The sequence below is a fragment of the Stigmatopora nigra genome, unplaced genomic scaffold, assembly GCF_051989575.1.
Source record: "Stigmatopora nigra isolate UIUO_SnigA unplaced genomic scaffold, RoL_Snig_1.1 HiC_scaffold_25, whole genome shotgun sequence".
NCBI classification, from domain to species: Eukaryota; Metazoa; Chordata; class Actinopteri; order Syngnathiformes; family Syngnathidae; genus Stigmatopora; species Stigmatopora nigra.
Window position 1 is genome coordinate 3993417 of NW_027551604.1, and position 27346 is coordinate 4020762.

The window sequence follows — 27346 nt, forward strand, 5'->3', positions numbered from 1 at the left end:
ATATTGTTAAATGGAAGTCTGGGAAAAGCACAGAATCAGGGAGATGATTTGATCAAATTAAGGTCAATGATTTGTGCGATTTGTTTAAGTCTTGCAAATGTTGCACCCTGTTAACCTACTACATATCGGCAGAGTGTGACGATGTTACTGACCGATTATCATCTGCGTTCAGATAAGCATCACAATCATCGAGGCCCGCCAACTAATTGGCCTTAACATGGACCCTGTGGTGTGTGTGGAGATTGGCGATGAAAAGAAGTACACGTCCATGAAGGAATCCACCAATTGTCCATACTATAATGAGGTACCATTTCTAGGCGAAAAGACGCCAACTCACTTTTGCAGTGTAGTTCAAACTGATTCCAAGGCTATAAACGGACTGCATGATTAGCTCCCATAAAAACCAAGCCATGATTGCCTGGTCATTGAATTAAACTATATCCTCATAGGGCCAAAACAGGCAATTTAAGGAAGAGAGGAAATGGGAATGTGTTTTCAGAGGCTTGCAATAAGCCCTTAGTACATATTATAGCAAGGTCCACCAAAGCTTCAGTGTTAACCAAATTGGAAAGAGTAAAACATGCCTGTCCGAGGGAGTGATTGATATAAAATACATGAAATCACGATGTAGGTTGGGAGCATTCCATCCAACATAAGTGCAAAGGTTTATTTAAAAAAGAAAATGGGGATCTAGTTCGTGCAACTTTATATTAAGAGTCAGTTCCAGGGAAATAAATACCTTAGCCAAAGTGTTCCTGAAGAGCTTTAGTTGCAAGACATTCCCTGGCATCATGCTGAGCTCAATCTCCGCCTCGCGAATCCTGTTGAGAAAAGAAGAAGCAGTCAGAGTTTGTCTGCTATCGATTCTTTTGTCTGTGACAAAAAAACCCTGCGGACACACAAGCTGAAAGGTAAACTTATCAGCATAATGGCCCTCACAGCTTGCAAGTGGTTTTTCTCACCCTTCACTGAAGTTCTCTAACAATCATGGATATCTCTTGCCTAGTGAAGAGTGGTGATATGGACAATACTGATTGTATGACAGACAGCAAATGTGCTTGCCTGGCTCCTTTAGTAAAAGTCATTTCCAGATAGACATTTTTCACACTCTCAGTGCTGACACCACCATGGAGAGATCATTATCACAGCTCTCACTAGCTACTCAATTATGCCTTTGAACATTGTATTGATGTCCACCGAGTGCTAACATTATATTAACGAAACCATTTTTTCCTTCTCCATGCAGTATTTTGTCTTTGACTTTCATGTACCTCCAGATGTCATGTTTGATAAGATCATTAAGCTCTCGGTAAGATTGATCACACAACCCTTATTGCTTAAAAAAAATTATATTTCCATTACTACAGCCTATTATCAAATAAACATTTGCTCTTTGCATTAAAAAGCATTTCTATATTCTGCGGTTAGGTCATTCACTCTAAAAACCTTCTTCGAAGTGGAACACTGGTGGGAACCTTCAAGATGGATGTTGGGACGGTTTACCATCAGCCTGGTAGGATGCAAATCTAAGCATAGGAATTAATATTATAATGTAAAGACAAGTTGCTGTCATTTCACAAACCAGATGTCGGGGATGGTATTAACTGCTGAGCCTGATTGTCTGAAAACATGACAATTTTACTCAATTAAAACATGGAATGATTTACATGACCCTCAGAGCACCAGTTCTATCACAAGTGGGCCTTCCTCTCCGACCCTATTGACATCACAGCAGGCTGTAAAGGCTACCTGAAGTGCGATGTGGCTGTGGTGGGAAAAGGTGACAATATCAAGACCCCACACAAGGCCAACGAGACCGATGAGGATGATATTGAAGGGTGGGCAACACAATGTATTTGAAATGCCAATAAACAGTAATGAAAACTATGTTGTCCATCACAAGGCACCCTCAAACATACACCATCAAACATTAATGTAGATATAAAATGAATTCACCAAACGCTAAGCTTCTGTACTCTATATTTCCTAATTTTCTGTCTATCAGGAACCTGCTTCTACCCGAAGGCATCCCGGCTGAACGTCAGTGGGCCAGATTTTATGTTAAAGTCTACCGCGCCGAGGGTCTTCCTAAAATGAACACCAGCATAATGGCAAACGTAAAGAAGGCTTTCATAGGAGAGAATCGAGACCTGGTGGACCCTTATGTCCAAGTGCACTTTTCTGGGCAGAAGGTAAATTTTCTCTACAAATCAGGTCAATGTTAGATGAACAAAAGCATTGAGACATACACCATGATCACTTGGTAATCCAGGACGGATTGGATTAAAGACCTTAAACCTCAATTTTTCATTCTATTGAGACATTTCCTGCAAGTGAAATGTGAGAAGAAACTATTTAACAGGGCAGATTTCAAACTTTAACCACGGAATTGTAAGGATTTACTTACCACAACTCCATCCTTCACAACCTAATTTATTCCATTTCTGTGAGTGAAAAACAGTGGGCTCAATGCTTTTGTCCAAATGTCACTGATGCAACAGTCCTGCCTTTTGCCTTGGATTTCAAAGTATGTTGTATTTGCAGGGGAAGACTTCAGTGCAGAAAAGCAGTTATGAACCCATCTGGAATGAGCAAATTGTGTTCACTGAGCTATTCCCTCCTCTTTGCAAACGTATAAAGGTCCAAATCCGTGACTCAGATAAGGTGAATGATGTTGCCATTGGTACCCACTTCATTGACCTGCGAAAAATATCTAATGATGGTGACAAAGGTAGCGTAAACTGCAGCTTGCATGGGCTTTTCCAAAAAAAGATTAGTAGTTAATTGCTATTGATTACTTTTCAGTATAAAAGGTAAACACCACACTGTTATTTAGGGTTCTTGCCGACCCAGGGGCCAGCCTGGGCCAACATGTATGGATCTACACGTCAGTATACTCTAATGGACGAGCACCAGGACCTAAACGACGGACTGGGTGAAGGTGTATCCTTCCGAGCCCGTCTACTCCTGTCAGTTGGTGTTGAAATCCTGGACACAACATCGCCGGAGATCTTCAGTTCAACTGAAGTGCAGGTGGATTCTGTCTCCAACATCTCAGAGGTGAGCAACTTAAATAACAGTCAAAATGTTTTCTTTAGTTTCTCCTTTTTATTGCGTATGTGGCTTTTGTCTTTGCTAGAGTGCCACCGGAAAAATTGAGGAGTTCTTTCTCTTTGGAGCCTTTTTGGAAGCTACCATGATTGACCGAAAGATCGGCGACAAACCAATTACTTTTGAGATTACAATTGGTAAAGTAATTTCCTACTTTCACCTTCTTGAATTTGAAGAAATGTCAAGGTTAAAGAGAATGTGTTGATACACAACAAAGGTAACTACGGCAACCAAATAGATGGCATAAGCAAGCCATCGTCTTTGAAGAAGAGGAAAAAGGATGGAGAAAATAATGAGGAGGACAGCGAGCTCATCCAAAACTCCAGCGAGGATGAGGCAGATGAGGAAGGTGACGTGGATTCTGTCTCCTGCACACCCCTAATGAAGCCTGTCATCACAGACAGGTCAGATCATGGAGAGTTGACTCATATGAATTTGACTAATGTGTTTGTCTTGTGATGTTTTTGTTTCGTTTTTCTAACCTTGCAAGTATGTATTTTGTCCCAAAACTGACAGGAATTACTTCCACCTTCCATACTTTGAGAAGAAACCATGTGTGTACATCAAAAGCTGGTGGCAGGACCAACGGCGACGACTGTACAACTCCAACATGATGGACAAGATTGCTGACAAGCTGGTCAGTACTCTGTTTTGATCTACATGTCATCCCAAATTACTGTTTTAAGTATTCTGCAGGCTATTACTGTATTACTGTTCAGGAGGAGGGCATAAATGATGTTCAAGAGATCATTAAGACAGAAAAAGCATTCCCAGAACGGCGACTCAGAGGAGTTCTAGAAGAACTGAGTATTGGGTGCAGGTAAACTGGATAACAATCTACATATCAAGCACACAATTATGCCAACTTGAATGTTTTGCTCTTTCCCAAGTCGATTTGTGAATTTAGCTAACAAGGATCTAAACCAGGCAGGAAGAACCAAATTGGACCGGGAAAGACTCAAGTCCTGCATGAGGGAAACGGTATAATGTCGCCAACTAGTAGTGTGTTGTTAGACAGTCAAAAGTACATTTTTAGATGTCACAGTTGTGCACTACTCTCATTTAGGAAAGCATGGGGCAACAGGCCAGACAGATGAGAACACAAGTGAAGAAAAACACAGTGAGAGACAAACTAAAGATAGTGCAAAACTTCTTGCAGAGGCTTCGCTTCCTTGTTGATGAGGTATTCATTTGTACACAGAACAGAAATAAAGATGCGACCAAATCATTGGCCATAATTCAGCTTGGTTAAATTCTGAAATGTTCTGATCTGCTATTTGTACAATATGATTTTCTTCCAGCCGCAGCATAGCATCCCAGATGTTTTTGTGTGGATGATGAGCAATAATAAACGCATCGCATATGCTCGCATTCCCTCTAAGGATATCCTTTTCTCACTTGTGGATGAGGAGACAGGGAAAGACTGTGGGAAAGTCAAAGCAGTGTTTCTAAAGGTATGTTGTTGCTTAAAATGTTCCTGTGTGAGAGTGTAATGTTTGTTCGAGATGGATAACTTCAGACTCAAAAGGTCACTTTGGTCTACAGCTGCCTGGTAAGAAGGGTTTTGGTCCAGCCGGTTGGACCGTTCAGGCTAAACTGGAGTTGTACTTGTGGCTTGGACTCAACAAGCAAAGAAAAGATTTCCTCAGTGGTCTTCCTAATGGATTCGAGGAACTTACAGTTGCTAAAACAACGCCCTATCTTCTTCACTCGGCACCACCCGTCAGCCTCGTGTATAACAGTAAGTGTGGACTCAGTCAACTGCTACAGGGCCTCCAGTTTGAGATTTTTCTTGTGCCTGACAGTGAAGCAGGTTTTCCAGTTGCGAGCGCACATGTACCAGGCGCGAAGCCTATTCGCCGCCGACAGCAGTGGCCTTTCCGACCCCTTTGCCAGAGTATTCTTCTCCACGCATAGTCAGGTTACAGAGGTAAGGCTTTAAATGGTGGTATATTGCCTTTGGACATCCCTAAAACTGTATATATTCCAGGTTCTGAGTGAAACCTTGTGCCCCACTTGGGACCAACTGCTGGTTTTTGATAACGTGGAGCTGTTTGGAGAGGCCAGCGAGCTAAGAGATGACCCGCCAATTATTGTGGTGGAAATTTACGACCAAGACACAGTGGTAGGATTTACACCCAGTGACACAAGAGAGATAAAAAACAGTCAACACTTTGTGCTCACTAATGCTCTTTGCTTCTCCATCCATGTTCTAACGTCTGTGTATCTCACTCCTATATCATATCCATGCTCAAATAGAGTTTTCTATTTGGGTTTGCTCAAATAGAAATGTCTATTTTATTCTCAAAAGTTCTCCAAATTGCTGTTAATATTAATTGCCAAAAAATACCAATGAACATTCTGCTCCAAAACATTGTGCTAGTATTTCCCTCACTCATTTCCCATGTGTATCATAAACAGCAGAAACTTCACCCTCCTATGTCCGCATCTAATTCCCTTCGCTTGTCCCATGTAACTGTCTCCCACTGCCTGTTGTCATGATCCTGCGTCTAGGGTAAGGCAGAGTTCATAGGTCGAACATTCGCCAAGCCAACCATAAAAATGTGTGATGAGGTCTACGGCCCCCCGAGGTTCCCGCCTCAGCTGGAGTACTTTCAGATTTACAGAGGCAACTGCACTGCTGGAGAACTGCTAGCTGCCTTTGAGCTCCTTCAGGTAAACCACAAATGTTTCTAACCTTTAGTATCTACTTGCTCTCATTTTTTCCTACTTTTTTCTAAATACAACATCTTGTGCTACTGTCCTGAATTAAAAACTCAGTTGTCTATCACTTGAAGAGAACTTCTACCATTCCCTCCATTCTTCCCCACTCTTGTGAAATACACGCTCTTTCTGCAGGTACCTTTTAATGGAGAGGAGATAAGACGAGCTCTGATTGCCGTCCATAACTTTGCCGTTCCTCAGATAAAGGTGTTCTTTCTTTTCCCCACTCAACTTCCCTTTCCTGACATTTTAGCAATCTTGAAAGAGATGCATTTTTTCCAAAACAGATGTCTGAATAGCCGATCAAGTTCTGCTCCGTTTTCATCACTGTAACCCAAAAATCAACAATGGCATAACAATTTTAACACATTTTCTCTATTACTTTCGCTGGTCGTTTCATTTCATACTTTCTATGAGATGCACTGCATGCCTGCCTGCATTTTCTATAGAAATATTTTAATCTATGATACCAAACATAGGTCAAACAGCTGAACTTTCTCAGAGTAACATATCCCTAAACCCATTATAGATTGGTCAAGGAGGGACAGCCGATCTCCCTCCCCTGGAAGGACCAACGGACTCTGAACACGGCCCAATTATAGCAGTTCCACTTGGGATTCGACCTGTCCTGAGCCGTTATCGCATTGAGGTGAATTCTTTTGTTGTTGTTTAATCATGCAATCTTTTACACCATATGAAGAGCTTCTCATTTGTCTGGTCCAGGTCTTGTTTTGGGGCTTAAGGGATCTTAAGAGGGTTAACCTAGCCCAGGTGGATCGACCCAGAGTGGACATAGAGTGTGCTGGCAGAGGTGTTCAATCAGTCCTCATTCAAAACTACAAGAAGAATCCGAATTTCAGCACATTGGTTAAATGGTTTGAAGTGGTAAGGACCACGTTTCTCAAAATGTAAACTAGAAGAGATTGCATGTCATGTTCTTAACAGGACCTCCCTGAGAATGAGCTCCTCCATCCTCCCCTCAACATCAGAGTGGTTGACTGTCGGGCGTTTGGTCGCTACACTCTGGTGGGTTCCCACGCAGTCACGTCGCTGAGGCGTTTCCTCTACTGCGCTCCTGACAACGCATTAAGTAACTGGGGCAGTGCAGGTACTACTACTAAGATCACACCCGATTCACCCAATAGAAACCTATTGTCACATTATACAGTACATATTTGTGCCAAACCTGTGCTATAGAACTCTTGTCACTAACTTTCTGATTCCGCTGCTTGCTTTGGGCTATTGGCTTTTTAAAAATATATATTTATGGTTTCGTTGTTGCTTTTCATTCCAATATTTTCTCCATATGCTCACGTTTTTACTGCGTGTCTTCTTCTGCCTTGCTGCTGGCACCTGCTGTCTATTCCTTCCTTTCCGTGGGGTGTCCTGGCTTCCTATGGAACAGCTAAACTTATGAATGGCTACCTGGTCCTTACCAATGGAGGTTTCCAGCATGGCTTCTCACCCAGCCTTTCCTCCCGTACTCTCTCTCGCTCCACAGGCGACATTATCGTTAATATGGATTCCATGGAGCCAGCCGTCCGGAAAATGGACACATGCGTCAAGTTAGATGCTGTAAGTACTGAACTACCTTGACTGGTGCTCCAAGTAAATCATCTTGATTTTTATTGCCAGATCATATTTAGTGACTTCCACACACAAAATCACTAGATGGCAGTACTAACAGCAACAATCACCACATCCATGCAGTGACAGTATAGCTACTCTTTAATGTTCACATTTTCTGTTTCTGTGTTTGTGTGTGTGTGGGGGGGGGTGATAATATTTATGTTTTTAGTTAAAAAAGGAAATGATTTCAAATCCACAAGACTAGAGGTATAATGCTTTCATGGTGGTGGGAAAAGAAGGAAACAATATTAATTACAAATGGGAAAGTTGATTTTAGTTTAAGCATTGTCGTAGAATAAATTAAACTCATAAATTGAGCAACTACTGCACTATTCCTTCTTTCCTCCTATGAATTATTAATTTATGTCTGTTATTTCTTATGTAAACCCTACAACGGTAGACATCTGATGCTGTTGTAAAAGTTGACATGGTAAGAAAAAATGATTTTAGGGAATTATCTTGCTACATTGAGCTAAAGAGATGAGCCATTTTTTTAAATACTCCAACAGATTGAAGATGAGAATGAGAAAAAGAAGAAGAAAAAGAAAAAAAAGGGAGCGGTGGATGAAGAAGATGAGACGGATGAGAGCGTGCTGGACTGGTGGTCCAAATATTTTGCTTCCATAGAAACAATGAAAGAGGTTTGGTCATGAATGTCATCCAATACTATTTATACGCCTAAAACTGAAGAAAATAAATATCCTCAGTCCCTCAGAGCTCAAGAGGCAGCTCTGGCTGAAGCCGAAGAAAGAGAAGACCTGGAAATTGCAGCTGAGGGTGCAGGTATAACAATGCCCCAAACAATGAACATAGGAAAATGCATGCTTTCCTTTTGGGGAATTAAACCAATTTTGTCCTGCAGATTCAACCTACATGTAATTTCACTCATGTGCCATTTTCATAAGCATTGCAATTGCAACCCTTAATGCCATACAGTGTTAAATCTCATTGTTTATCAAGTATACTATAAATATGGACCCATTTGTATTGTAGCGTGACATTCCAATACTGTCTCACCTCATTAAAACATCTTGTCCACTGCCACCTCCACTCAGATATCAAATGCGATGACCTTGTTTGGAAAGGCTCCAGGTTGAAGGAGAGAAGCAAGGAGAAGCGGAATGCCAAGGACAAGAAGAAGGTTCATGCTGTGGACGGAGTAGAGAAACGGATGGTTAAACCCAAAGTAGATGAGATGATGGTGAGAATAATACACTGATGTTGCACTAGTCAAACAGTAGATTAAAGAAACAATATGGGTCTTAGTACAGAGCCCTTTCAACATTTTGTAACATCCATTTCACAAATGAAAAACCACAGAAGTGCATCATTTGAAGTCATTCTTTAAATGTTCTGTCTGGTTAATATGTACAGGTGTACAACAAGGAGCTGGAAAATGAATATGGCCAGTTTGAGGACTGGTTACATACTTTCAACCTATACAGAGGAAAAGCTGGAGACAACGATGAACACGCACTGGATGATGACCGGACTGTTGGACGGTTTAAGGTCTTGTCGACTTTTTCAGAAGTTAAGAACTGAGGAAAGGTATTTTTGTAACCTGACGTTTACCTGGAATTTAGGGTTCCCTGTGTATGTACAAGCTACCATTATCAGAGGAGATCACAAGAGATGTGGGATTTGATCCAAACATGGGCATGTTCCAGAGTACTCCACATAACGACCCCATTCACGTGCTTGTTCGGGTATATGTGGTTAGGGTAAGTTATCAGTTTTATAAATAAATAGCAACTTTTGTCTTCTCATATGATTTCATTGTCTTCAGGCCACAGATCTTCATCCAGCGGATATCAACGGGAAGGCAGACCCGTATGTGGTCATCAAACTAGGAAAGTCAGAGGTCAGGGACAAAGAGAACTACATTTCCAAGCAACTCAATCCTGTGTTTGGCAAGTGAGTGCCTCCAGATTTGGTATTCAGCCATGGATTTACAATCCCCCCTAACATTACAAATTAGATTTGTGCAAATTTAATGAGATAAACCAACAGCCTTTTGTCATCTCTCTGTGTAGGTCCTTTGACATTGAAGCAACATTTCCCATGGAGTCCATGCTGACAGTTTCCGTATATGACTGGGATCTAGTTGGTACGGATGACTTGATTGGCGAGACCAAGATTGACCTAGAAAATCGCTTCTACAGCAAATACAGGGCCACCTGCGGAATTTCATCCAACTACTCTCTGTAGGCATAGTTTTTTTTCCTTAGCTTCAGCCACTGTAAGATTTGTTAAGTAACGGCATCTTTCATAGCTTATTCAATCCCACTTTTCGTTTCATGTCTATATTAGCCATGGGTACAATGTTTGGCGAGATCCATTAAAGCCTACCCAAATTCTAACAAAGCTATGCAAGGAATCCAAGATTGACACCCCTCAGTATGGACCAGGAGGGAAAGTCAAGGTGGGCAACCGCATCTTTGTGGGACCAACAGACATTGAGGATGAAAACGGTAAGATAGTTCATATCAATCATGCTATTTTTAGGTATTTCAAACATTTTGTTGGTCTAAAAGGTCTGAAAAAGCCAACTGAGGAGCATTTAGCACTCACAGTGCTGAACCACTGGGAAGACATACCCCGGGTGGGCTGCCGACTTGTTCCGGAACATGTGGAGACAAGGCCCCTACTGAACCCGGATAAACCGGGAATCGAGCAGGTGTGAAATTTTGGAATTGTTAAACAAAAAGTACACTGGATCTGATTGTGTCAATATGTGGCAAAGGGTCGCATAGAAATGTGGGTGGACATGTTTCCTACGGACGCACCACCTCCAGGACCTGCCATTGACATATCGCCGAGGAAGCCTAAAAGGTAAATCTAGTGTTTTATGAATGCAGCATGTTATTTCTGAATAATCTCTCAATAAAACAATATGAAAAGGATGTAGTTTGAAGTGGGATCATTTTTAGTTTCATCACTACCAGGAGAAGGTATGGTACAAACTACTTTTAATTTATACATTATAACACGTAGAGTGCATTTGGGTTTAGGCTTTTGGAAACAATACTATAAATGTTAATGTCAATATGTTTACAAAAAATGACATCTTTGATCCTAAATCAATTTGTTTAATATGGTAAAGTATGAGCAGTAATCAGGATATACCCATTTCTTTTAATGTAGGTGATTAAAAGGCTCAATCATTGGTAGCTTTCCAAGTTAACCCGAATATTTGACTTCAAAAAATATCCAAGGCAGTCAAAGAGTTTCTCCAATTTTATCATAGTAGAAAAATATATTTCCAACTAGTATGAAGCACTCCACAGGTGGTGTGTATATTGTATATGTTTCTTCCTCCTCCCTCTACCAGATATGAGCTCAGGGTGATAATTTGGAATACAGACGAAGTAATACTGGAGGACGATGATTACTTCACTGGGGAAAAGTCCAGTGACATATTTGTGAGGGGGTACGTACAGCGGGATGCAGCCATATATAGTTGGTGCCGGCCGCATCCCGAGCTGTGTGTCGTGTGGACTGTTTTGTTTGCAGTTAACTATTTTTTTGCTTTGTTTCCATTTGTCGCGTGTGTGTTCGTCTTTGGTGTTTGTGGCGTGTCTCTGCTTGTGTGCAGCTTTGAGCTACGTGTTATTATTTGGAACACTGATGACGTAATTCTAGAGGACGATGCTTTCCTGACAGGAGAGAAGATGTCTGACATCTATGTCAGGGGGTAAAAAACACACAATTCCCCTGCATGGCTCGTATGACTTTTACACTTTACACACACCCGCATTCATTTTTGTCCAAAGCTACTTTTTACTTCCAAACTGGCCCAGATTTTCCTCATCTTTAACCCCTCAATCAGGAAGGCATAATCAAGCTAGTTTATATTTAGTAATACTAGTACTCTTATTTAGTCGATGCAAAACTGCTGTTCACTTGCTAATGGTTTTTTTTTTTTTGTTTTTCAATATGGTGTCAATCCAAAAATGCCTTTAACTAACATTTCCTGCCTGCTGCATGCACATATGCAAGCACAGACCATGCATGCTTCCAGTAAGGATAGCAGCTATATTGTTTTGAACAATGTTGGCATGTGCAGCCTTCTTGTTTGCAACTTTCCACTAAGCAGATATACTTTGACTTCTGACCACATCATTTCAAACAAATACCACATTATTGATAAGAGGAAGCCTTTTCTTCGCTATGGCGTATTAGTCATTGTGTTTTATTGCCGTAATATGTAAGGGTAAGGGGAAGATAACTTTCTTTTCTTGAGACCTTCACCCAAAATGTTCCTGATCATCCTGAACCTTCAGATTATCAATGGCCCAACTAAATTGGTATCACTGGAATTGCTGCTATGCCAATCCCAATTGTGGCTCTCCATGATGAATCCAATTAAAATTTAGTAACTAACCATCTTTACTATATTAGGTGCATGTATGCCTCAAGCACAGACAACTAAAGATAATCTGTGTTGTTCCCGATCTTCACCAACGCAGCTGGCTCAAGGGGCAGCAGGAAGACAAGCAAGACACAGATGTGCACTACCACTCCCTGACCGGAGAGGGAAACTTCAACTGGCGATTTGTCTACCCCTTTGATTACCTCATGGCCGAGGAAAAGATTGTCATCTCCAAGAAAGAATCTATGTTCTCTTGGGACGAGACCGAGTACAAGATTCCGGCTCGCCTCACCCTGCAGGTGTGGGATGCCGACCACTTCTCTGCTGACGACTTCCTGGGTAAGGATTTGGATCTTAGTTCTTTTAAAATTCAAGTGGATACACTTCAGCTTTTGGTGGCTTCCAGGTGCCATCGAACTGGACCTTAACCGCTTCCCTCGTGGGGCCAAGACTTCGAAGCAGTGCTCCATCAATTTGATCCGAAATGAGCAGGACCTTCCATCCATTTCCATCTTTAAGCAAAAGAGAGTCAAGGGATGGTGGCCATTTGTGGCCCGTGACGAAAATGACGAGATGGAGCTGACGGTAAGAATGTCTCTCAAAAGATCTCACTTTACCAATCTTTTCCAGGGCAATAAAGCTTTATTTGGTCACCATTCCGGAAGCCAGATGTCCAGTAGTAAAAATTACAGTCAGAGACTAAAAGCAGGATTTTGCAAAAAGCTTTTGTTTGGCTCTCCCTGTATTGTACTGGATTGTGTAATGGTGGGCACTTTTCTATCTAATATTTATCTATCATGCTCACCATCCTCTTAACAGGGAAAAGTAGAGGCTGAACTCCATTTGGTCAGTGCTGAGGAGGCAGAGAAAAGTCCAGTGGGACTTGGACGCAATGAGCCTGATCCACTGGAGAAACCAAAGTAAGACAACTACTACTTATTGTAGGCCTGCATGGCTAATCTATCTCCTTTAAGTTTGCTGCTTAAGATTCCTTCTTCCAGTGAGGAAAGCAGTATAATAGATGGAAGAATGACTTTAACTGCTTTCCTCACTGATGCTTTCTCTAATATATGTATCCCCCATTTCATCTTCTATCCCTTTCTGTTCTGCTCTCTGCATACTCGCTATCCCCTTTTCCACTTGCATCCCCCCAAAAGTCGGCCAGATACAAGCTTCATGTGGTTCCTGGGCCCACTCAAGTCCATTCGCTACTTTCTGTGGAACAACTATCGTTGGCTGATCCTCAAAGTGCTGGGCCTCATTCTGCTGCTCCTCATGCTGGGCCTCTTCCTCTACTCCATTCCTGGCTACCTGGTTAAGAAGATGCTGGGGGTTTGATCAGCTGGTAGTCCTTTTACTCTGTCCCCACACTACAAACGCTTCTTCTTCAGCTTCTGTTCCTGCTATCTGTGCTATGCCAGCTCCCCCTTCTGTCCATTGTCTTTAATACTAAAGAGTAGTGTGATGAAGTTTTTCCACTTGGTTACTTCTGACCTTTGCCCATAAGTGCCCTTTGTTGTGTTTCCCTATCAAGCCGTCCAGACACAACCTTCCTGTGGTTCCTGAGTCCTCTGAAAGCCATCCGCTACCTGGTGTGCAACCGCTACAAGTGGCTGATCATCAAGATCATCCTGGCCCTGCTGATGCTTATTATGTTGGGCCTATTCCTGTACAGTATGCCGGGCTACCTTGTCAAGAAGCTGCTCGGGGCATGAATGGAAATGGCTAGTAGGGTAGAGCAATGGGCGGCGGCGGGAGGTTTTATGTGGGCTCAGGTTTTACAGCTTTCTTTTCATCAGCATCACTCGGGAAGGCGGTGAATTGAATCTGTTTTGATAAACAGTGGTATCTTGACTTGCAAGTTTGAATTCATTCTATGGCCACACTTTGAACTCAAATGACATATGAAATCAATGTTCACCATTGAAATGAATGGAAATTTCATGCTTTGATTTAACGTATGGATTTTGGCTGACCCGTAAATTAGATTTTTACTGGCAATGCAATGAAAACAATCTTAAAATTCCAGCTACCACTGTACTTACTGCGTGTAAACTTTCACATTTAAAGAGTAAAATCTAACAGTGTCCTACCTAGAAGAGATTGCTGAGCTCTTTTATTTTGGCTTTGCATCCCTTTAATTCACTGACACCAATAATTTATCTGGGGTTGCCAAGGCAATAAGATAACAGCTACATATAATATATTGAGGTCCACTTGTCTTGTATTTTTTGCGAACAATACCAAAACATAACAAAACCCCAAATTTGAGATGTCTCGACAACAATTTTTAAATGTTTCATATTTGATGGTAAAGCATTTGGCTGTAAACGGCAAGAAAAATGTTGACTTTCTGCTCCAACATTTTGTACCCGGAGTTGCCGTCTTTGCACAAGTCTGAACGATTCATGAAAACTAAATGAGATTTCTATTTTGCTAAAGAAAAACAAATGGGTACTGTTATTATTTCATATAACCAGCTCCGATAATCAGATGTTGGCATCAGGCAAATTGGAAAATTGTATAGAATTTTTTTCTTTGACTTTTTAATTATGTAAATGTTAGGTTTGTCCAATAAAAACAAGGTCGCATGTTAGCATGACGGTGTTTTGAAAGCCACGTTCAGTGCTGTGTTTAACATTCGAATTCACCCACCAAATCTGATAGTATTTTTTATTTATTTAATTCCAATGCCTGCCTGTACTCGACCCGTTGTTTGACATTTGTGACCCTGCTGTTGACTGACAACACACTTTCTGTTTGCACTAAAACTGTCTGTTTTTACCACTAATTTCTGTATTTATATAAATGTGTACAATGTATTTTTTGTCTGCTTGTTTTTGCTAATTCAAATAAAGAGATGAACACAAAGTATATATTTCTGGTTTGTGTGTGTGCGATGACTATACTTCATAATAAAAAAAAACAAAATCAATCCTATGTGATGAGTTCCAATGCATGCTTTAAATGAAATGTAGTTTTTAAACTAGGTGCATTTCTACTGGTTTATTATACATTGCAGGATAAAAATACACTGAGATGAAATAAAGACTTTCTGAATTTGTGATAAATATCATGTCATATACTAGCTCTGAAACCAGTTACTCCAAAATCAACCTCCTTAGAGAATAAGCAAGTTTTAATCAATAACAACATAGATTATGTACCTCGTGTGCTAGAGTGCGTGCATTTACCTGAGTGAACTGAGGTGCCTCTGTCCGGACGAACTGCCTCCAGCCAGCACATCCAGAAGCTTGAATGGTCACTTTCTTCTACCAAACATTCAATAGCAAATTGCAACATGGTTAAAATTATTTGTATCATTCCAAGATGACAGTCAGCAAATACGATGTTTAACGTCTAACAGTGACAGAACAAACTGAAACATTTTAGAAAGTAAAGTGGCTGACATTAGCTGCGATGTTAAGTATATTTTTAAGTGTTTTAGTCATTTTTCTGAAAAAATATATAGACCACTAAAGGAGGCTAAACATATTTTGATCATTTAAACGTAGCAAATAAACATAGCATCCTTTGGATGATTTTCCATCAATTGCTCCCTCCAAGATGTGCACTTTTGTGGGTAAGAAAAGAGAAGCAAAGTCCGAAAACTAAACTCCCCGCCCTGCTGTTTTGCAGGCACATATGTTGTGCACACACAATCGAATCTGTGCTTTTTAGGTCTTAATTGTATGTTTCCAGTAAACGCAACACAACAATTAGAATGCATTTAAGTCAAAAATACAAGTTTATGACCAACAAAAGATCTTCTGACCATCACAAATCAAAATTAAAATCAAATGTGAAATGAAATGCTGAAATAAAATATGCAACAGGCATTCCACAGAAATCTGGGGGTCTCTAAAACCCTTCTTTGTTGTTTGTAGTATTTAAACTGTGCTTGAGGAAAAGGTGAACCCTACTTACAAATGGAGGAATGGGATTTTGATGTATAAAGTGAGAACAAAAGAAAAAAGAAAGCAAAATGAAGCTGATCTATCCAAACAAAAAAAGCGCCCCGAAAATTGAGCCTTAAATCCGAAAGTATTTTTTTCCTTGGAAAATGTGTTTATGCACAAAGTTTGGAAATTGGATACATTCACCATCCCAAAGTCCAAAATCTAAGGATTGTCTTTGAAGTTAATCTTGTACACAAAGACTAGAAATGGGATAGGGATAAGAAAACAGTAAAAAAAAAAGTCTTCCTGTTTGGCAAATAGCAAGTGAGGCCTTTTGAACAAAACAGCACAAAGAAGCAAACAGATTATGCTTAGCCAGTGCCGATGAGATCACAGGTATAATGTTTGAAATTGGACTTTTGGGGATCATTTCTTCCATTATTCATGCAGGGTCATGTCACTGTGGGAGGTGTGAAGCTGGAGAGAGTGAGCAAGGAGGGGAGGAAAAGAGAGGAGAGAGAGGAGGATCTTTCGTGTGTTTGCGCGCGTCTTTCAGGAGTCGGGAGGTTGAAAATGGGACCAGTCGCCAGGTTACTTGCTCTGCTATGTTTGCTTTCGCTGGGTTTTTGTATTCCCACCAACGCGCCACAGCCAACCCAGGTACGAGTTCTTATTACATTTAGAATTCGACATTTAAATGTCTGTTGTCTTAAATAGATGTTAAATGTGTTTAAATTGTAAATCAATGTACGAACGAGGGGGGAACGTCATGGGAAAAATATTTGTTGGATGATTTAGCCATTCCCCAAAGAGATGACATCATTGATGGTTTGTATTGGTAACACCTTTTGGATTGGAGTTGGGTTGAAGTGAGATTTTTATAAAAGTTGGACAATGGGGGAAAAAATACCTAAAATGTGATGAAATGCATGTGAAAACAGTACAATATAAATATTGCATTTGAAAATTGACACTAATAACTGGTTAACCTATTCTTTCTGGCCAACTACTGCACTATATGTAATGCAGAAATTATTGTTTTGATGCATTAGGTGTCTGTCACAGATGAGAAAAGGTCACGAGGAGATGTTCCTGACCATGTTCCTGAATCAGAACTGGAGCCCACCACCCCGGTTTCAGACTTTGAAGCCTCATACAACTACGTTTGTACGTCCTCACATTGCTTGTTTGAAAAGTCATCTGCAGTTTTTAACTCTCATTTCTAAACAAAGTGTCCAGGCTGGCTGGGATGGACCAGGTCATCCACAAGCTTAATGTGGGACACTACACACTTGATGTTAGGGTAGACCAGTTTATGGAGCGTTTATCCAGGATGGAAGGTAACTGGTAATGCTGAATTTAAATAAACATCACATTCTGGTTCTTCAGAGGGTCTTTCCCATCCCCAAAATTATTATAGTGAAGGTTGTGGAGCTGGAGGACAAAATCCGGGAAGTCTACCAGCACAGCAAAGACAACCGCAAAGCGACCGGAAGACTAGAAGGTTAAGTCATTTTTTTTAGCCCTAACTCATCTTTACGAATAACTAACACTATACTTTTTCCTCGACGAATCAGGTTACCAGAAGGGCTTGCGAGTGGGCTACAAATGCTACCTGGTATACGACAACTACGAAGACTACGCGGGAGCATCGAGAAAGTGCCAAGAACGGGGAGGCCGCATGGCTATGCCGCGAGATCGCCGCGAGCAGGAGGCACTGGCCGACTACGTCAAATCCTTCTTCCGGCCAAACAACTTGCCGGTGTGGCTCGGCATCAACGACCTGGCAGTCGAGGGCGTGTACCTCTTTGAGGATGGCACAGCTGTCTCTTACTTTCAGTGGCGCAAACATTTCTTGTCCAGTCAACCGGATGGAGGCAAGCGAGAGAACTGCGTGGCGATGGCGTCAGATGACGGCGATTGGTGGGATCAATACTGTGACAGGGCCATGAACTACATGTGCGAATTTGACGACAGGGTGGCGCTTTAGATGGATATCCAATGTCTTATTAAAATGGAATATTTGGCTATACGTGTTTACCTTTCTAAGACAAATTACATTTTCTGTTAACACTGTGATGCAGTGATGTAGTCCTTGTTTTTTTATGGGAAAGTCATTTGAAATTGCATCTTAATTCAGGCATCAATCACTCCACTTACATATTTAGGTTTTTTACAATAGCGGTTTAACTTTTGCTCAATCAGGATTCAGCTATTGCATATATTGTCCTTAAGGGACACACTGTTACAAGCTTGAAGCCTTTCAAATTTAGCCTCATGTTGTTGTGGGTGTGTACACTATCATTTCTATCCGTTCATTTGTTATTCCTGGATAGAGCACAATGAAATTTCATAGGTATATTCTAGGGATGTATATTTCAATCGATCCTTGGAGCCCGTTTTTTTTTTTTTTAATTATATACATATATTTTGCCACAGGGATGATTAGTTAATTGTGGACTTAATTGTTGTTCATCAATTCCTTCAATGTGTAGTTGCACATTAGTGATTGTTGTCCGAGTGAGGACAAAGAAGGTATCAAAGATATAAAATTAGATGCTCAAATGGCTTTCCATAATTTTATCTTTAAGTTACAGCATGGACTTAACAGTAAAGAACGGGCATCTATTCTGCACGGCTTGGCATCGGTCGCACCTCTTCACATGGGCGTGACTGTGAGGCGTGACGTCATTAGCGTGCATCGGAGAGCCGCTCCCACTGGTTTCCTGCGCGATCACTTTGGTGGAGCCAGTCGCTGCCTGCAGTATGTCGCTGAAGGCGGGTCGGTCCATCGGGTATTTGCTCGGGTGGGACAGGAGGACTTTGTTGGTGTCGCTGAGCAGAAAGTCACCTCCCATCTGGAGAAATATGTTTTTTTCTTGGTTACTGCTACTTAAGTTCACTTAAGCCAAATTGACTATGTTTTGATACTTGGTAGATGTCCTCCAGCATGTGCATTGGGAATTCTGGGAAGTCTCTCTTCGCAGCTTCGTACTCAGAATACCGAAGCATGGAGTCAAAATTCATGACTTTAGCACAAGATGAGACCAGTCCAAAACTACGGTAGATCTGAAACCAACAGATGTTGCATATTAAGCTTGTATAAAAAAAAAGTTTTTATTACAAAGAAATGATATGTGCTGGTGCCAAACCTTCCTCTCTGGATCCAAAACAAAGTCCATTGAGCATTTTGTCTGCTGCAACCACAAACGAGCCCCCTTCAAGGGCCCAAAAGACACCACCACAACTTTCACAGACCGAGCTTCAAGGGCAGCCTGCAGAGAAGAAAACATATTGAAACGTTATATTTCCATCATATTGATTCAGCAAACTAAATTAATTATAATGAGGGTAACCGACTATGCTGTCCTCCAGCTCGGCCACGTGATCACGTCACGGCAGTCATCCAAAGTGCCTGATGAGAACCAGTAGAAGCTTCTGACCCGGAGAACGGTAATGATCCAGAGTAACTCGCCTTCAAATACAACACACATTTAAACTTACTTACAACTCAACTGATTATAATTACTGGCTGAAACTCAGATATGCTTACTTTCCACTACGTCCATCAGTCAACACAGTTTCAGAGCTAAAAATGTCCGCTACTTGTCCTCCTGGAGTCACAGGAGCAGTAGAAGATTGAAGATTTTGGTCCACGTACTGCAGGAATGAGTCCCACTCACTCTGTAAATAAACACTATGTTCAGACAGAAGCAATCATACATGTAAGCATGCCTTTCCACGTGCAAACCTGGAGTTTGAGGAGCTCATCCACCGTTTCCCTCACTTTTGCACAACTGTGAAATAAAAAAAGAATTGTAGAGAAGTACTTTGGATTATTTACAACTGTTATAAATGGGAATAAATATGCACAGTATGTACATAAGTACACTAAGGGCTGGGCTGTTGATAACGTTGTTTTGGTGACTTTAATAGTTAAGTAATGAATAATTCTATAATCATATGCGACAGCCCTCGACCTTTGATTTGTTTGTTGTTTTTTCAAACCTACTGATAAAACTTCTGCCAGGCGGCCTCGGCTTCGCTCTTCTTCTTCACTCCAATACTGTGGGACAGAAAACATACTGATGTAAAAAAAAAAAGGTGTATTTTCTCCAATTAATTTTACCTCAAAAGAGAATGAAATTCACCTCTTGTAGAAATCTGCTCCAGCTGCAATTAAGCCTAGCAGTGTGGCAATTTTATAAGGGACCAAGTCATCCATGGAAACTGTAAAAAGAACAAATGCACTATAAAATGAAATGATATTTCCAGTAAATGCCAGTATTTTGGAATAATAGCAATATGGTTGTATTGCTCCTAAGCAGACATCTCCATGTTTTTTTGTAGAAAACAAAATCAAAATGCGAATTCAACACACATTCTTGAATAACGGTTATCTATTTTCCCCTGGATGATCTCAATTTGTGAACTTTAACGAGCATTTGGTGGCGTTTTTATTACCAAACAAAACAACCATATTCATAGTTTGAAGATCTCGGCATATGTTCAGTTGCAAACGCTTATATAGTGACATTAAACAACGCACAATGATAGCAACAATCGATCAAAACATTAAATTACGATGTGATCATTTGATGTGCACTTATTAACCCAAAGGCAGTTTTTTATTCATCCTACCTTCAGCATCCTTTTTGACCTGTTGAAGTAGCACATTGCCCAGGTCAACAAGCTGCTTTAAGGCGGCAGCAAGGCTCTCCGCCATAACGTCTGCCTCCATCAACAACAGTCTTGTGGAAGATTTTAGTACAGTAAAACTATTTATACCAAAGTATTATCGATTATAACCCCACGTTTGCAACAAACGCCAGGTAGGCTGTCGTTTCCGGGTTATCATGTGATCACGAGGACTAAAGACTGGATTTGTCGCCCTCTAACGGTGAACTACATGCATACACTGAACATAGAGGATTCATGTTATTGCCTCTTTTTACTGCATGACAGTACTTATCAATAAAGACTCTATTCACTCAACTTGAAGTCAAAGACAACGCTTTTATTTTTGCAATCAATTCAGTAAAATATAGTTCTGGTTTTCACATTCTTTGCAGGTAGTTATGTCCTAATTAGAAAAAAATGAAACAAAGAAAACATTAACAGAGGTCAAACATTTTATTTGCAGGATAACATTGACTCAAAAATCCCTGCAAGTTTCCACACTGATAGTGCGGTGCAAAATGTTGACACCAGGGAGGATACTTTGAACATCTTTTTTTTTAATTGGTGCAACACTTGAATGCAAATTTAAATGAGCCAAAAGGAGTGAACAAAGAAATTGGGCCAGCTTGTGCTTACAATTAACAACTTAGATGGCAGTTTTAAGACATATGTACTTAACCCAGTCTAATCCCAAAAATAAATAAAGCTATGATTACTCTAAATGGGTTTTATCCTAGTATATGTATTTAATGCTCTCTTGCTTATTTTGGCAAACTTAACAATTTTCAAAACTATATTATCTGGAAATATTCCTTATACCTGTGCTTAAGGAAAATTGTATGTAAACCTCACTGTATTTGCTAAACTTCCCTTTCAAAAGGAGAAATATGCTTTTCTTATTCTTATTTATCCTAATATCTGCGTAATATAAGGTAATCTTATACCAGGGATGATTATGTGCTTAATCTATGTGCTTTTTTTCACTTGTGCATTTCTAAAAGTGTAACCACAAAAAAAATATTCATGGGACGTTTAAACCAAATACTGAACCCACAACTTCTTGTGCTAAACTTTTTTTAAACTAACCAGTGTCTTTTGATTTATAACTTATGTCTTGATTATCATGAATTGATTTGATTTGTTCTATCTATGACTGACATTTTTTTTAAACAAACTAAACTCTCACGTACATATATTTTGTGCTAAGACTTTTTTGAACATTGTGATGACGAGTCTGCGTTCAGGACTTCTATCATAGATCTGATGGTCGGGAAAGCCTCAGCCACGGAGGGGAGATTCTGGTACCAAGAAGGTAAACTTTGGAGCAGAAAAATAGAATATAAAATGTTATCATAACACTCATTATTACTGTTATGCAATAATCAGTTCAGCTCACCTTTTGAAGTGCATCCAACTCTTTGCTGTTTTACTGAAACTGTCTGGATTAGGTGTTGTCATGGCCTCAAAGTCGACCAGCTTCAAAAAAAAAGGAAAATGACCCCATTTGAACCCAGAAACTGACAACAGATGCTTCTTATTTAAGTTCTGTTACCTTTCCTTTGGGGATCCGACCAGTGACCTCATTCCCACTGGCCATCACTGCTCCCATTATGACCGAGTATGCTACCACACTGAACACACATGCACAAAAGTCATTCATTTTCCATGTCAAAGTAAATACTACTTTCAATTACCTACCCCATTTAGATTAGAAAAATGTTAGTCTACATGTTTTACATTCTAAAGGACTTTAATAATTCATGCATGTGACTTATTGAACCTTGGCACCACATAAGGCAATAAAATTTAGTCATCTAACTTGACTACTTTTTAACAGGATTTGGTGGCTGTCATTTGATGATTACCTGGAGCCTCTGGAGAGTGGCATGAGGTTGCAGAAGTAATAAACCAGCGAAAGAATCAGGTTGCAAACGGCGTCGGCGTCCTGCAAGGACCAAAGGTTGCCAGGTGGAAAAACAAAAAGAAAATAACAAAAACAATAAAAGAATGATCCCTGAACTACATATATTTTCCTTTCATATTGTTAAACATTAACCTCAGCAGCATTTTCATCATTTACTATTGTATGATTTTGAGTAATTACAAGTTTCACTGTACACTATAAATGTGAAATAAATAGACCCATAAACGCTGAAAAGCAATTTCTAGGAGGATCACCCACCACAGCCCGACAAGCTATTAAACGCACCGCAAATTCAGACGTCAGCGCAAAGATCTTCCCTTTGGCTGTCAGTTCCCTGTAGATAGACTCGATCTCCGACTGGTATTGATGCGTTCGCTCCTCTGTGGTCTGTGTCTCCACTGAAAAGAGCATGTTGCCCACTCTGTAAGACCACAATAGAAACAATACCACATTATGTATCAGTATAATATAATAGGTGCTTCTAAGAAAACAGGCATCTGCAAGGTCACCTGTCTCCTGTGATGGTGATCGTGAAGCCATCATACTCTTTGCCCGGATCCTTCATACTTGGCACTTTGGAGTTAACAGTAAAGCCATCCCTGGTTTTACTATTAAACTGCTTCAGAGAACAAATAAATGAGCTACACAAGCATAATAAAAACAACATAACTGGTCCAGAGATGCCATTATTACATCTTTACCTTCATTATTGGAAGAAGGTCCTCAACTTTATTTACATTTTCCAGAGCTTGGCGAACCTCCACAAGGCCTTTAGGATTGTATGCCCTGTGGGGAAAAATATTAATGAATACTAATGGTTTAAAAAATAGAATTTAACTCATTGGCCGCCATTGTGCAATTGATAAGACTGCTGTTAAAAAAAGTCTTTTTTAAAATGGGGAACAAGTCAAACAATCAAAATAATTGCAAAAGTACAGAAAATAGGTTTGGCATTGTTCCATTTAAAACATTGCATCGGGAACCTTGAAATCTGTTTGACAGTAGAATAACATGGCAACATCCGAATAAGAAAAAAAAGCTGTAATATGAGAATGCACACCCATGGTAGACCAGTATTCTGTCTTTGATGAAGTCCAGGATTTTGTCAAAGTATGCCAGGTATCTGATGTTGATAATCTGGCCCCTAGGGAGAAATATTAAAAAAAAATGTCATTCATTGAGAATACAAGCATAATATATCGGAGAGGCTATTCTTGTAGTCACCTGATGAGATTGATATGATTGTTGAAGCCACGACTCAGACTTCTGGCAGGCATTTGATCTAACCACAGAACCGGTTGGTCTGGATCAGCAATCCTGTTGAGTGTAAAAAAGAAAAAGGGAAGTTCTTACAAAACGTGATGAATTTCTTTCTCATATCAAGCCACAATTATACAAAGACTACAATAACATTTGACCCTAATGCTTAAAACCTCACAGAGATTTTCTACCTCCTCCACTTAACAGCAATGTCAAACATGTCCCTCCACTGCATCTGCCTGGTTTTGCCATTCACGCGAACTTTGGCATTGCTCCACGTGCGCTGCATGGCCTGCATCACCTCTAATGTCGCCAAGCCCATGGCTGGACATGGAAAAACAGGTTTACTGCTCAGTTTCCCGCGTAAACAGCATCTCCCAAGCACTCATTCAATATTTCCAGGCACCTCTGTGTATTCTCTTGTTTGGCAAGAAACCCGCAGTGTCGTACTGCATCAGCGCCCCCAGATGGTCAGCTGTGCAAATCAGCTTCTGGACATCACCACCGTAGGATTCAAAGTTCTGCGGCAGTACATCCCTGCAAAACCAGATGGACCCACAAAGTTAATTTTCTCTTGTATTTAACTAAATGTAAACATCTCCAGTATTTCCTAACATACTTGATGTGCGGCTGTAGGCCAGGTTGCTCTTCGTAGTCTTCTATGAGAAAGGGCAGGTTTTTGGCCCAGTGATTTTTGAAGTTTCCTGGTAAGTCCTGGTCAACGTTGTACTCGGCCACTGGGATGTCGAGGTGGGAGTGCAAGTAACGAGAGTATTCTAATTGGGAGAAACAAAAGAACTCGTACTCACAATTATACGGAACATCTGACTGCCGTTTTGATGGCACCCACCTCGGAGATATTTGACTTTAAGGTACTCGGAGCTGGCCTTTTGTCCGAGAAGTGGGTCATTTAGCATGACTTTGGTTTGTGCTTTAATGCCTTCATAGAACTGCCCCATGGCTACGTGACTTAGGCCCTTCATGTACTGGCATACTTCATTGTGGGGCTCCAGTTGCAGACAACGCTGAAAGGAAAACACAAAATTAAAAGATTATACCAATCTCTACTTTTGGGAGTACTTATGATGTCATAAATAGCTGTCGTCACCTTGAAGTTACCAATGGCCTCATGTAGGGACCCATGGTGGTAGAGCATCATTCCACGGAGTTGCAGTGATTGTATATGGTTCTGGTTTAGCATAAGGGCTTTCTGAAAGCTGTCCATCGCTGCCTCAAAATCACCTAATTCTCTGCAAGAAGGCAAGAGGCATGTTGGGTAAAAACCAGGATGGAAATATGTCAAATTGAGTACCTGTAGGCTTGTCCCAAGCTCTTGTAAGCATCTATAAAATCAGACTTGAGCTTCAATGCCTCTTTAAATGTCTCAATAGCCTCCTGGGGATACAAGAAAACATGATATCATCCGGTAACAGTCTTATTACTTGTATTGAGTACAACATTGTATCACAAAATGAGCACCTTAAGCATGCCTCTGTGAAAGTAAGTGAGGCCTTTGTAAAGCATTGCGATGGGTTGATTCTTCTTTAGCTCCAGGGACTGTTGGAAGTCATCCGAGGCTGCTACATAGTCCTAGTAGAAGTAATATTACAGATAGTTTGTGTAAATAAAACCCAATAATGGAGGTTAGCACGCCACGAGTGTCGCAAACCTCAGAAATGAAGAGTAGTGTTCCTCTATGTCTGTAGAGTCGAGCTGATGGTTGAAGCTGGATGGCTTTGGTCAGGTCTGCCAGTGCCTCACTAATGCGCCCCAAAGGCGACAAAATCTACACGCGCATGTCGATGTTATTGTAGCTGAACAAAAGGAGTGCTTTTTTTGTCTGCAGAAAGGAATTTTTGTTGCTGTGTGATAATTTAGTGGCTAACCTCTGCTCTCTGCTCGTACACTTCAGGCCAATTGGGTTCCAGCGTGATGACTCGGGTGAACTCAAATAAAGCCAGGTCAGCATTTTTTCTGCCCTGTTTAGAGCAGCACAAAATATATTGTAAGAGAAAAAAACAACGTGTTGATGTATGTCTTTCATCAATATTATTGTCAATCTTTTAGTGTGCAGCCAACAGGTTTCTCCAGTTGGATACTTGGGCAAAATAGTGTTAGATTTTTTTTGTCACTCACTTGATGACTTTTCTTGCCAAAGGCAATTCCTCTGCCGTAAATGGCGCTGAGTAACTCGGGGTCACGCTGCAGGGAAAGAAAAAGGAAGGGGAAAAATGTTGTGTTAGACAGTTTGACAGAGATTATAGTAGATTACGGTTGGTTGTACCAGGAGCAGGAGAGAAAAATGATCGATGGCTTCGTCGTAGAGGCCGTTGCCGATCAAAACGTAACCAATAGCTATTAAAAAAAAGAGTAACAGAAGATAAACATGGATGTAAGAAAGTCAAAAAGTTGTCAAGACACTGAACGTACCAAGTTCCTCATTTTTGTTGATGTGCTCGATGGGGAAGGGGATTTTCTTCTGCTCTATAAACAGTTTGGCTTGTTTCTGTGAGCCAACAGAGAACCTTTCCAGATCAGATCACACAATTATGCTGCGTTAAGATTTTCTCTGGTGTGTTTTCTCACAAGTATTTTCTCAGCGTTGAGCGAGAAGACTGACTCGCAGGAAGGGTTGCCTCCTTCCTCGCAGTCTGGGTCATCCAGTTGCAGAATGGTTGATTCTGAAAAGAATGCAATGTAAAAAACTACAAATTATTGCATTCTAATGAGGAAAAACTTCAAAAATTCAATCCAGGCATCATGCACAAAATTCCCATTCTTCACTTTGCACATGAACGCACCAACGTGCCCCTCTGAAATGTGGGTGCACCTGTCACTACTATTAATGTCCATTCTGCAGCAAAAAAACTTACCCAAAATGTTCTCTTTAGCTGATTATTAATTCGTGCAATGCAATATTTGTTCTCAATGTCATTTTAAATATACTTGCAACACAATCAGGCACAGAAATACTGCAAAACACAGCATAAATCAGCAGGACGAATTGTTTTTAAAAACACATTGAAACATTTGATTTTCAGTGCAAGACAAAATGAAATCTATGTTGTGATGTCAATGCACTGTTGTGGTGTCAGTCTTTAGGTTTATTAGCATTTTGCTAGTAGAGATTGTGGACGTGGATCTCCAAAATAAACCACTTTTCTCCCCAGCTATTTCCCCATTCACTTACCGCAGTCCGCCGCGTAGTCTTCCCAGTCAGAGAGCGAGCTGCAGCCCTGCTTGTGGAGCTCGTTGTTGAACAACGCCAGCGTGGAGAAGAACTCGGTAGCCACCACCGCCCGACACAGGTAGCCGCAGAGCAGCGAGAGAGCAAAGCCGATCGCGGCCCGGCTCCCAGAGTCCATGTTTGACGGCGACACACGCCCGCAAGGTACTAATGTCACTACCGGATTGTCACCATCGAGCGATTTGCTATCAAATGATACTGCGCTTGCGCTGGTGTACGTCACTTCCACTCAAGCGATAACGCCAGATTTACATATATTATGTTATATATATTGCATAGTATACATGCAAATATGTCGTTATAGTGTAGTATACACACCCACTCGTCAAGGACAATAATAATAAAACGTTGAAAAACATGCATTCATTCATTTTCCAAACAGCCCCTTCTAACAAGGGTTGCAGGGGGTGCTGGAGTCTAACAACCATTCATGGACATACTACAACCAACTTCTCAATTCTCATTTGCAAATTTTCCCCTATGAATCCCACTCATATTTT

The 27346-nt window shown here is 40.7% G+C and overlaps 4 protein-coding genes across 15 annotated transcripts in view; 2 read left to right on the top strand and 2 right to left on the bottom strand.

Moving 5' to 3' along the window:
* Positions 1–14710, top strand: part of otofa (otoferlin a) — a 31770-nt gene extending 17060 nt beyond the window's left edge. The window contains exons 5-44 of one of the 10 annotated variants that reach the window (XM_077711309.1): positions 173–304; positions 1247–1309; positions 1429–1513; positions 1679–1838; positions 2006–2192; positions 2545–2731; positions 2837–3060; positions 3140–3248; positions 3329–3515; positions 3628–3748; positions 3831–3931; positions 4002–4092; positions 4178–4294; positions 4413–4565; positions 4657–4852; positions 4917–5041; positions 5102–5233; positions 5626–5787; positions 5971–6042; positions 6365–6484; positions 6559–6720; positions 6781–6943; positions 7241–7410; positions 7865–7894; positions 7974–8105; positions 8172–8247; positions 8520–8665; positions 8839–8973; positions 9048–9185; positions 9251–9378; positions 9498–9668; positions 9775–9935; positions 9999–10141; positions 10208–10296; positions 10796–10894; positions 11934–12175; positions 12243–12421; positions 12656–12756; positions 12994–13181; positions 13371–13519. In XM_077711309.1, the coding sequence (XP_077567435.1) occupies positions 173–304; positions 1247–1309; positions 1429–1513; positions 1679–1838; positions 2006–2192; positions 2545–2731; positions 2837–3060; positions 3140–3248; positions 3329–3515; positions 3628–3748; positions 3831–3931; positions 4002–4092; positions 4178–4294; positions 4413–4565; positions 4657–4852; positions 4917–5041; positions 5102–5233; positions 5626–5787; positions 5971–6042; positions 6365–6484; positions 6559–6720; positions 6781–6943; positions 7241–7410; positions 7865–7894; positions 7974–8105; positions 8172–8247; positions 8520–8665; positions 8839–8973; positions 9048–9185; positions 9251–9378; positions 9498–9668; positions 9775–9935; positions 9999–10141; positions 10208–10296; positions 10796–10894; positions 11934–12175; positions 12243–12421; positions 12656–12756; positions 12994–13174 (5370 nt within the window). In that variant the 3' untranslated portion in view covers positions 13175–13181; positions 13371–13519. Of the gene's footprint in view, positions 1–172; positions 305–1246; positions 1310–1428; positions 1514–1678; positions 1839–2005; positions 2193–2544; positions 2732–2836; positions 3061–3139; positions 3249–3328; positions 3516–3627; positions 3749–3830; positions 3932–4001; positions 4093–4177; positions 4295–4412; positions 4566–4656; positions 4853–4916; positions 5042–5101; positions 5237–5625; positions 5788–5970; positions 6043–6364; positions 6485–6558; positions 6721–6780; positions 6944–7240; positions 7411–7864; positions 7895–7973; positions 8106–8171; positions 8248–8519; positions 8666–8838; positions 8974–9047; positions 9186–9250; positions 9379–9497; positions 9669–9774; positions 9936–9998; positions 10142–10207; positions 10297–10795; positions 10895–11059; positions 11159–11933; positions 12176–12242; positions 12422–12655; positions 12757–12993; positions 13182–13370 lie in introns of all 10 variants that reach the window. The other 9 variants (XM_077711307.1, XM_077711311.1, XM_077711313.1 and 6 more) reach the window with 9 other exon arrangements.
* Positions 14711–15083: 373 nt separating this feature from the next.
* On the bottom strand, positions 15084–20622 carry selenol (selenoprotein L). 2 transcript variants are annotated; one of them, XM_077711224.1, is made up of 10 exons: positions 20377–20621; positions 19887–19965; positions 19748–19801; positions 19487–19532; positions 19289–19419; positions 19096–19210; positions 18888–19010; positions 18667–18804; positions 18391–18593; positions 15084–15108 (listed from the first exon to the last, which is right to left on the bottom strand). In XM_077711224.1, the coding sequence occupies exons 1-10, from the start codon at positions 20474–20476 to the stop codon at positions 15099–15101; spliced, it is 999 nt and encodes a 332-aa protein (XP_077567350.1). In that variant the 5' UTR covers positions 20477–20621; the 3' UTR covers positions 15084–15098. The 2 variants fall into 2 exon arrangements, with proteins under 2 accessions (XP_077567350.1, XP_077567349.1); XM_077711223.1 differs by lacking the exon at positions 15084–15108 and having other exon boundaries at positions 18301–18593; positions 20377–20622.
* clec11a (C-type lectin domain containing 11A) lies at positions 16145–17811 on the top strand. The gene is made up of 5 exons (XM_077711225.1): positions 16145–16395; positions 16788–16902; positions 16968–17075; positions 17156–17239; positions 17313–17811. Exons 1-5 carry the CDS (start codon positions 16180–16182, stop codon positions 17723–17725), a joined length of 936 nt encoding a protein of 311 aa, XP_077567351.1. The 5' UTR covers positions 16145–16179; the 3' UTR covers positions 17726–17811.
* Positions 20623–20849: 227 nt separating the features above from the next.
* ttc13 (tetratricopeptide repeat domain 13) lies at positions 20850–27042 on the bottom strand. Of its 2 annotated transcripts, none has more exons than XM_077711274.1 (23): positions 26790–27042; positions 26186–26280; positions 26030–26105; positions 25884–25954; positions 25736–25801; positions 25486–25578; positions 25269–25385; positions 25079–25189; positions 24912–24994; positions 24708–24849; positions 24450–24624; positions 24219–24375; positions 24006–24136; positions 23791–23923; positions 23564–23656; positions 23400–23483; positions 23041–23125; positions 22849–22955; positions 22625–22760; positions 22281–22360; positions 21968–22046; positions 21812–21891; positions 20850–21732 (listed from the first exon to the last, which is right to left on the bottom strand). In XM_077711274.1, the coding sequence occupies exons 1-23, from the start codon at positions 26962–26964 to the stop codon at positions 21618–21620; spliced, it is 2484 nt and encodes an 827-aa protein (XP_077567400.1). In that variant the 5' UTR covers positions 26965–27042; the 3' UTR covers positions 20850–21617. The 2 variants fall into 2 exon arrangements, with proteins under 2 accessions (XP_077567400.1, XP_077567399.1); XM_077711273.1 differs by having other exon boundaries at positions 22849–22958.
* Positions 27043–27346: the final 304 nt, after the last annotated feature.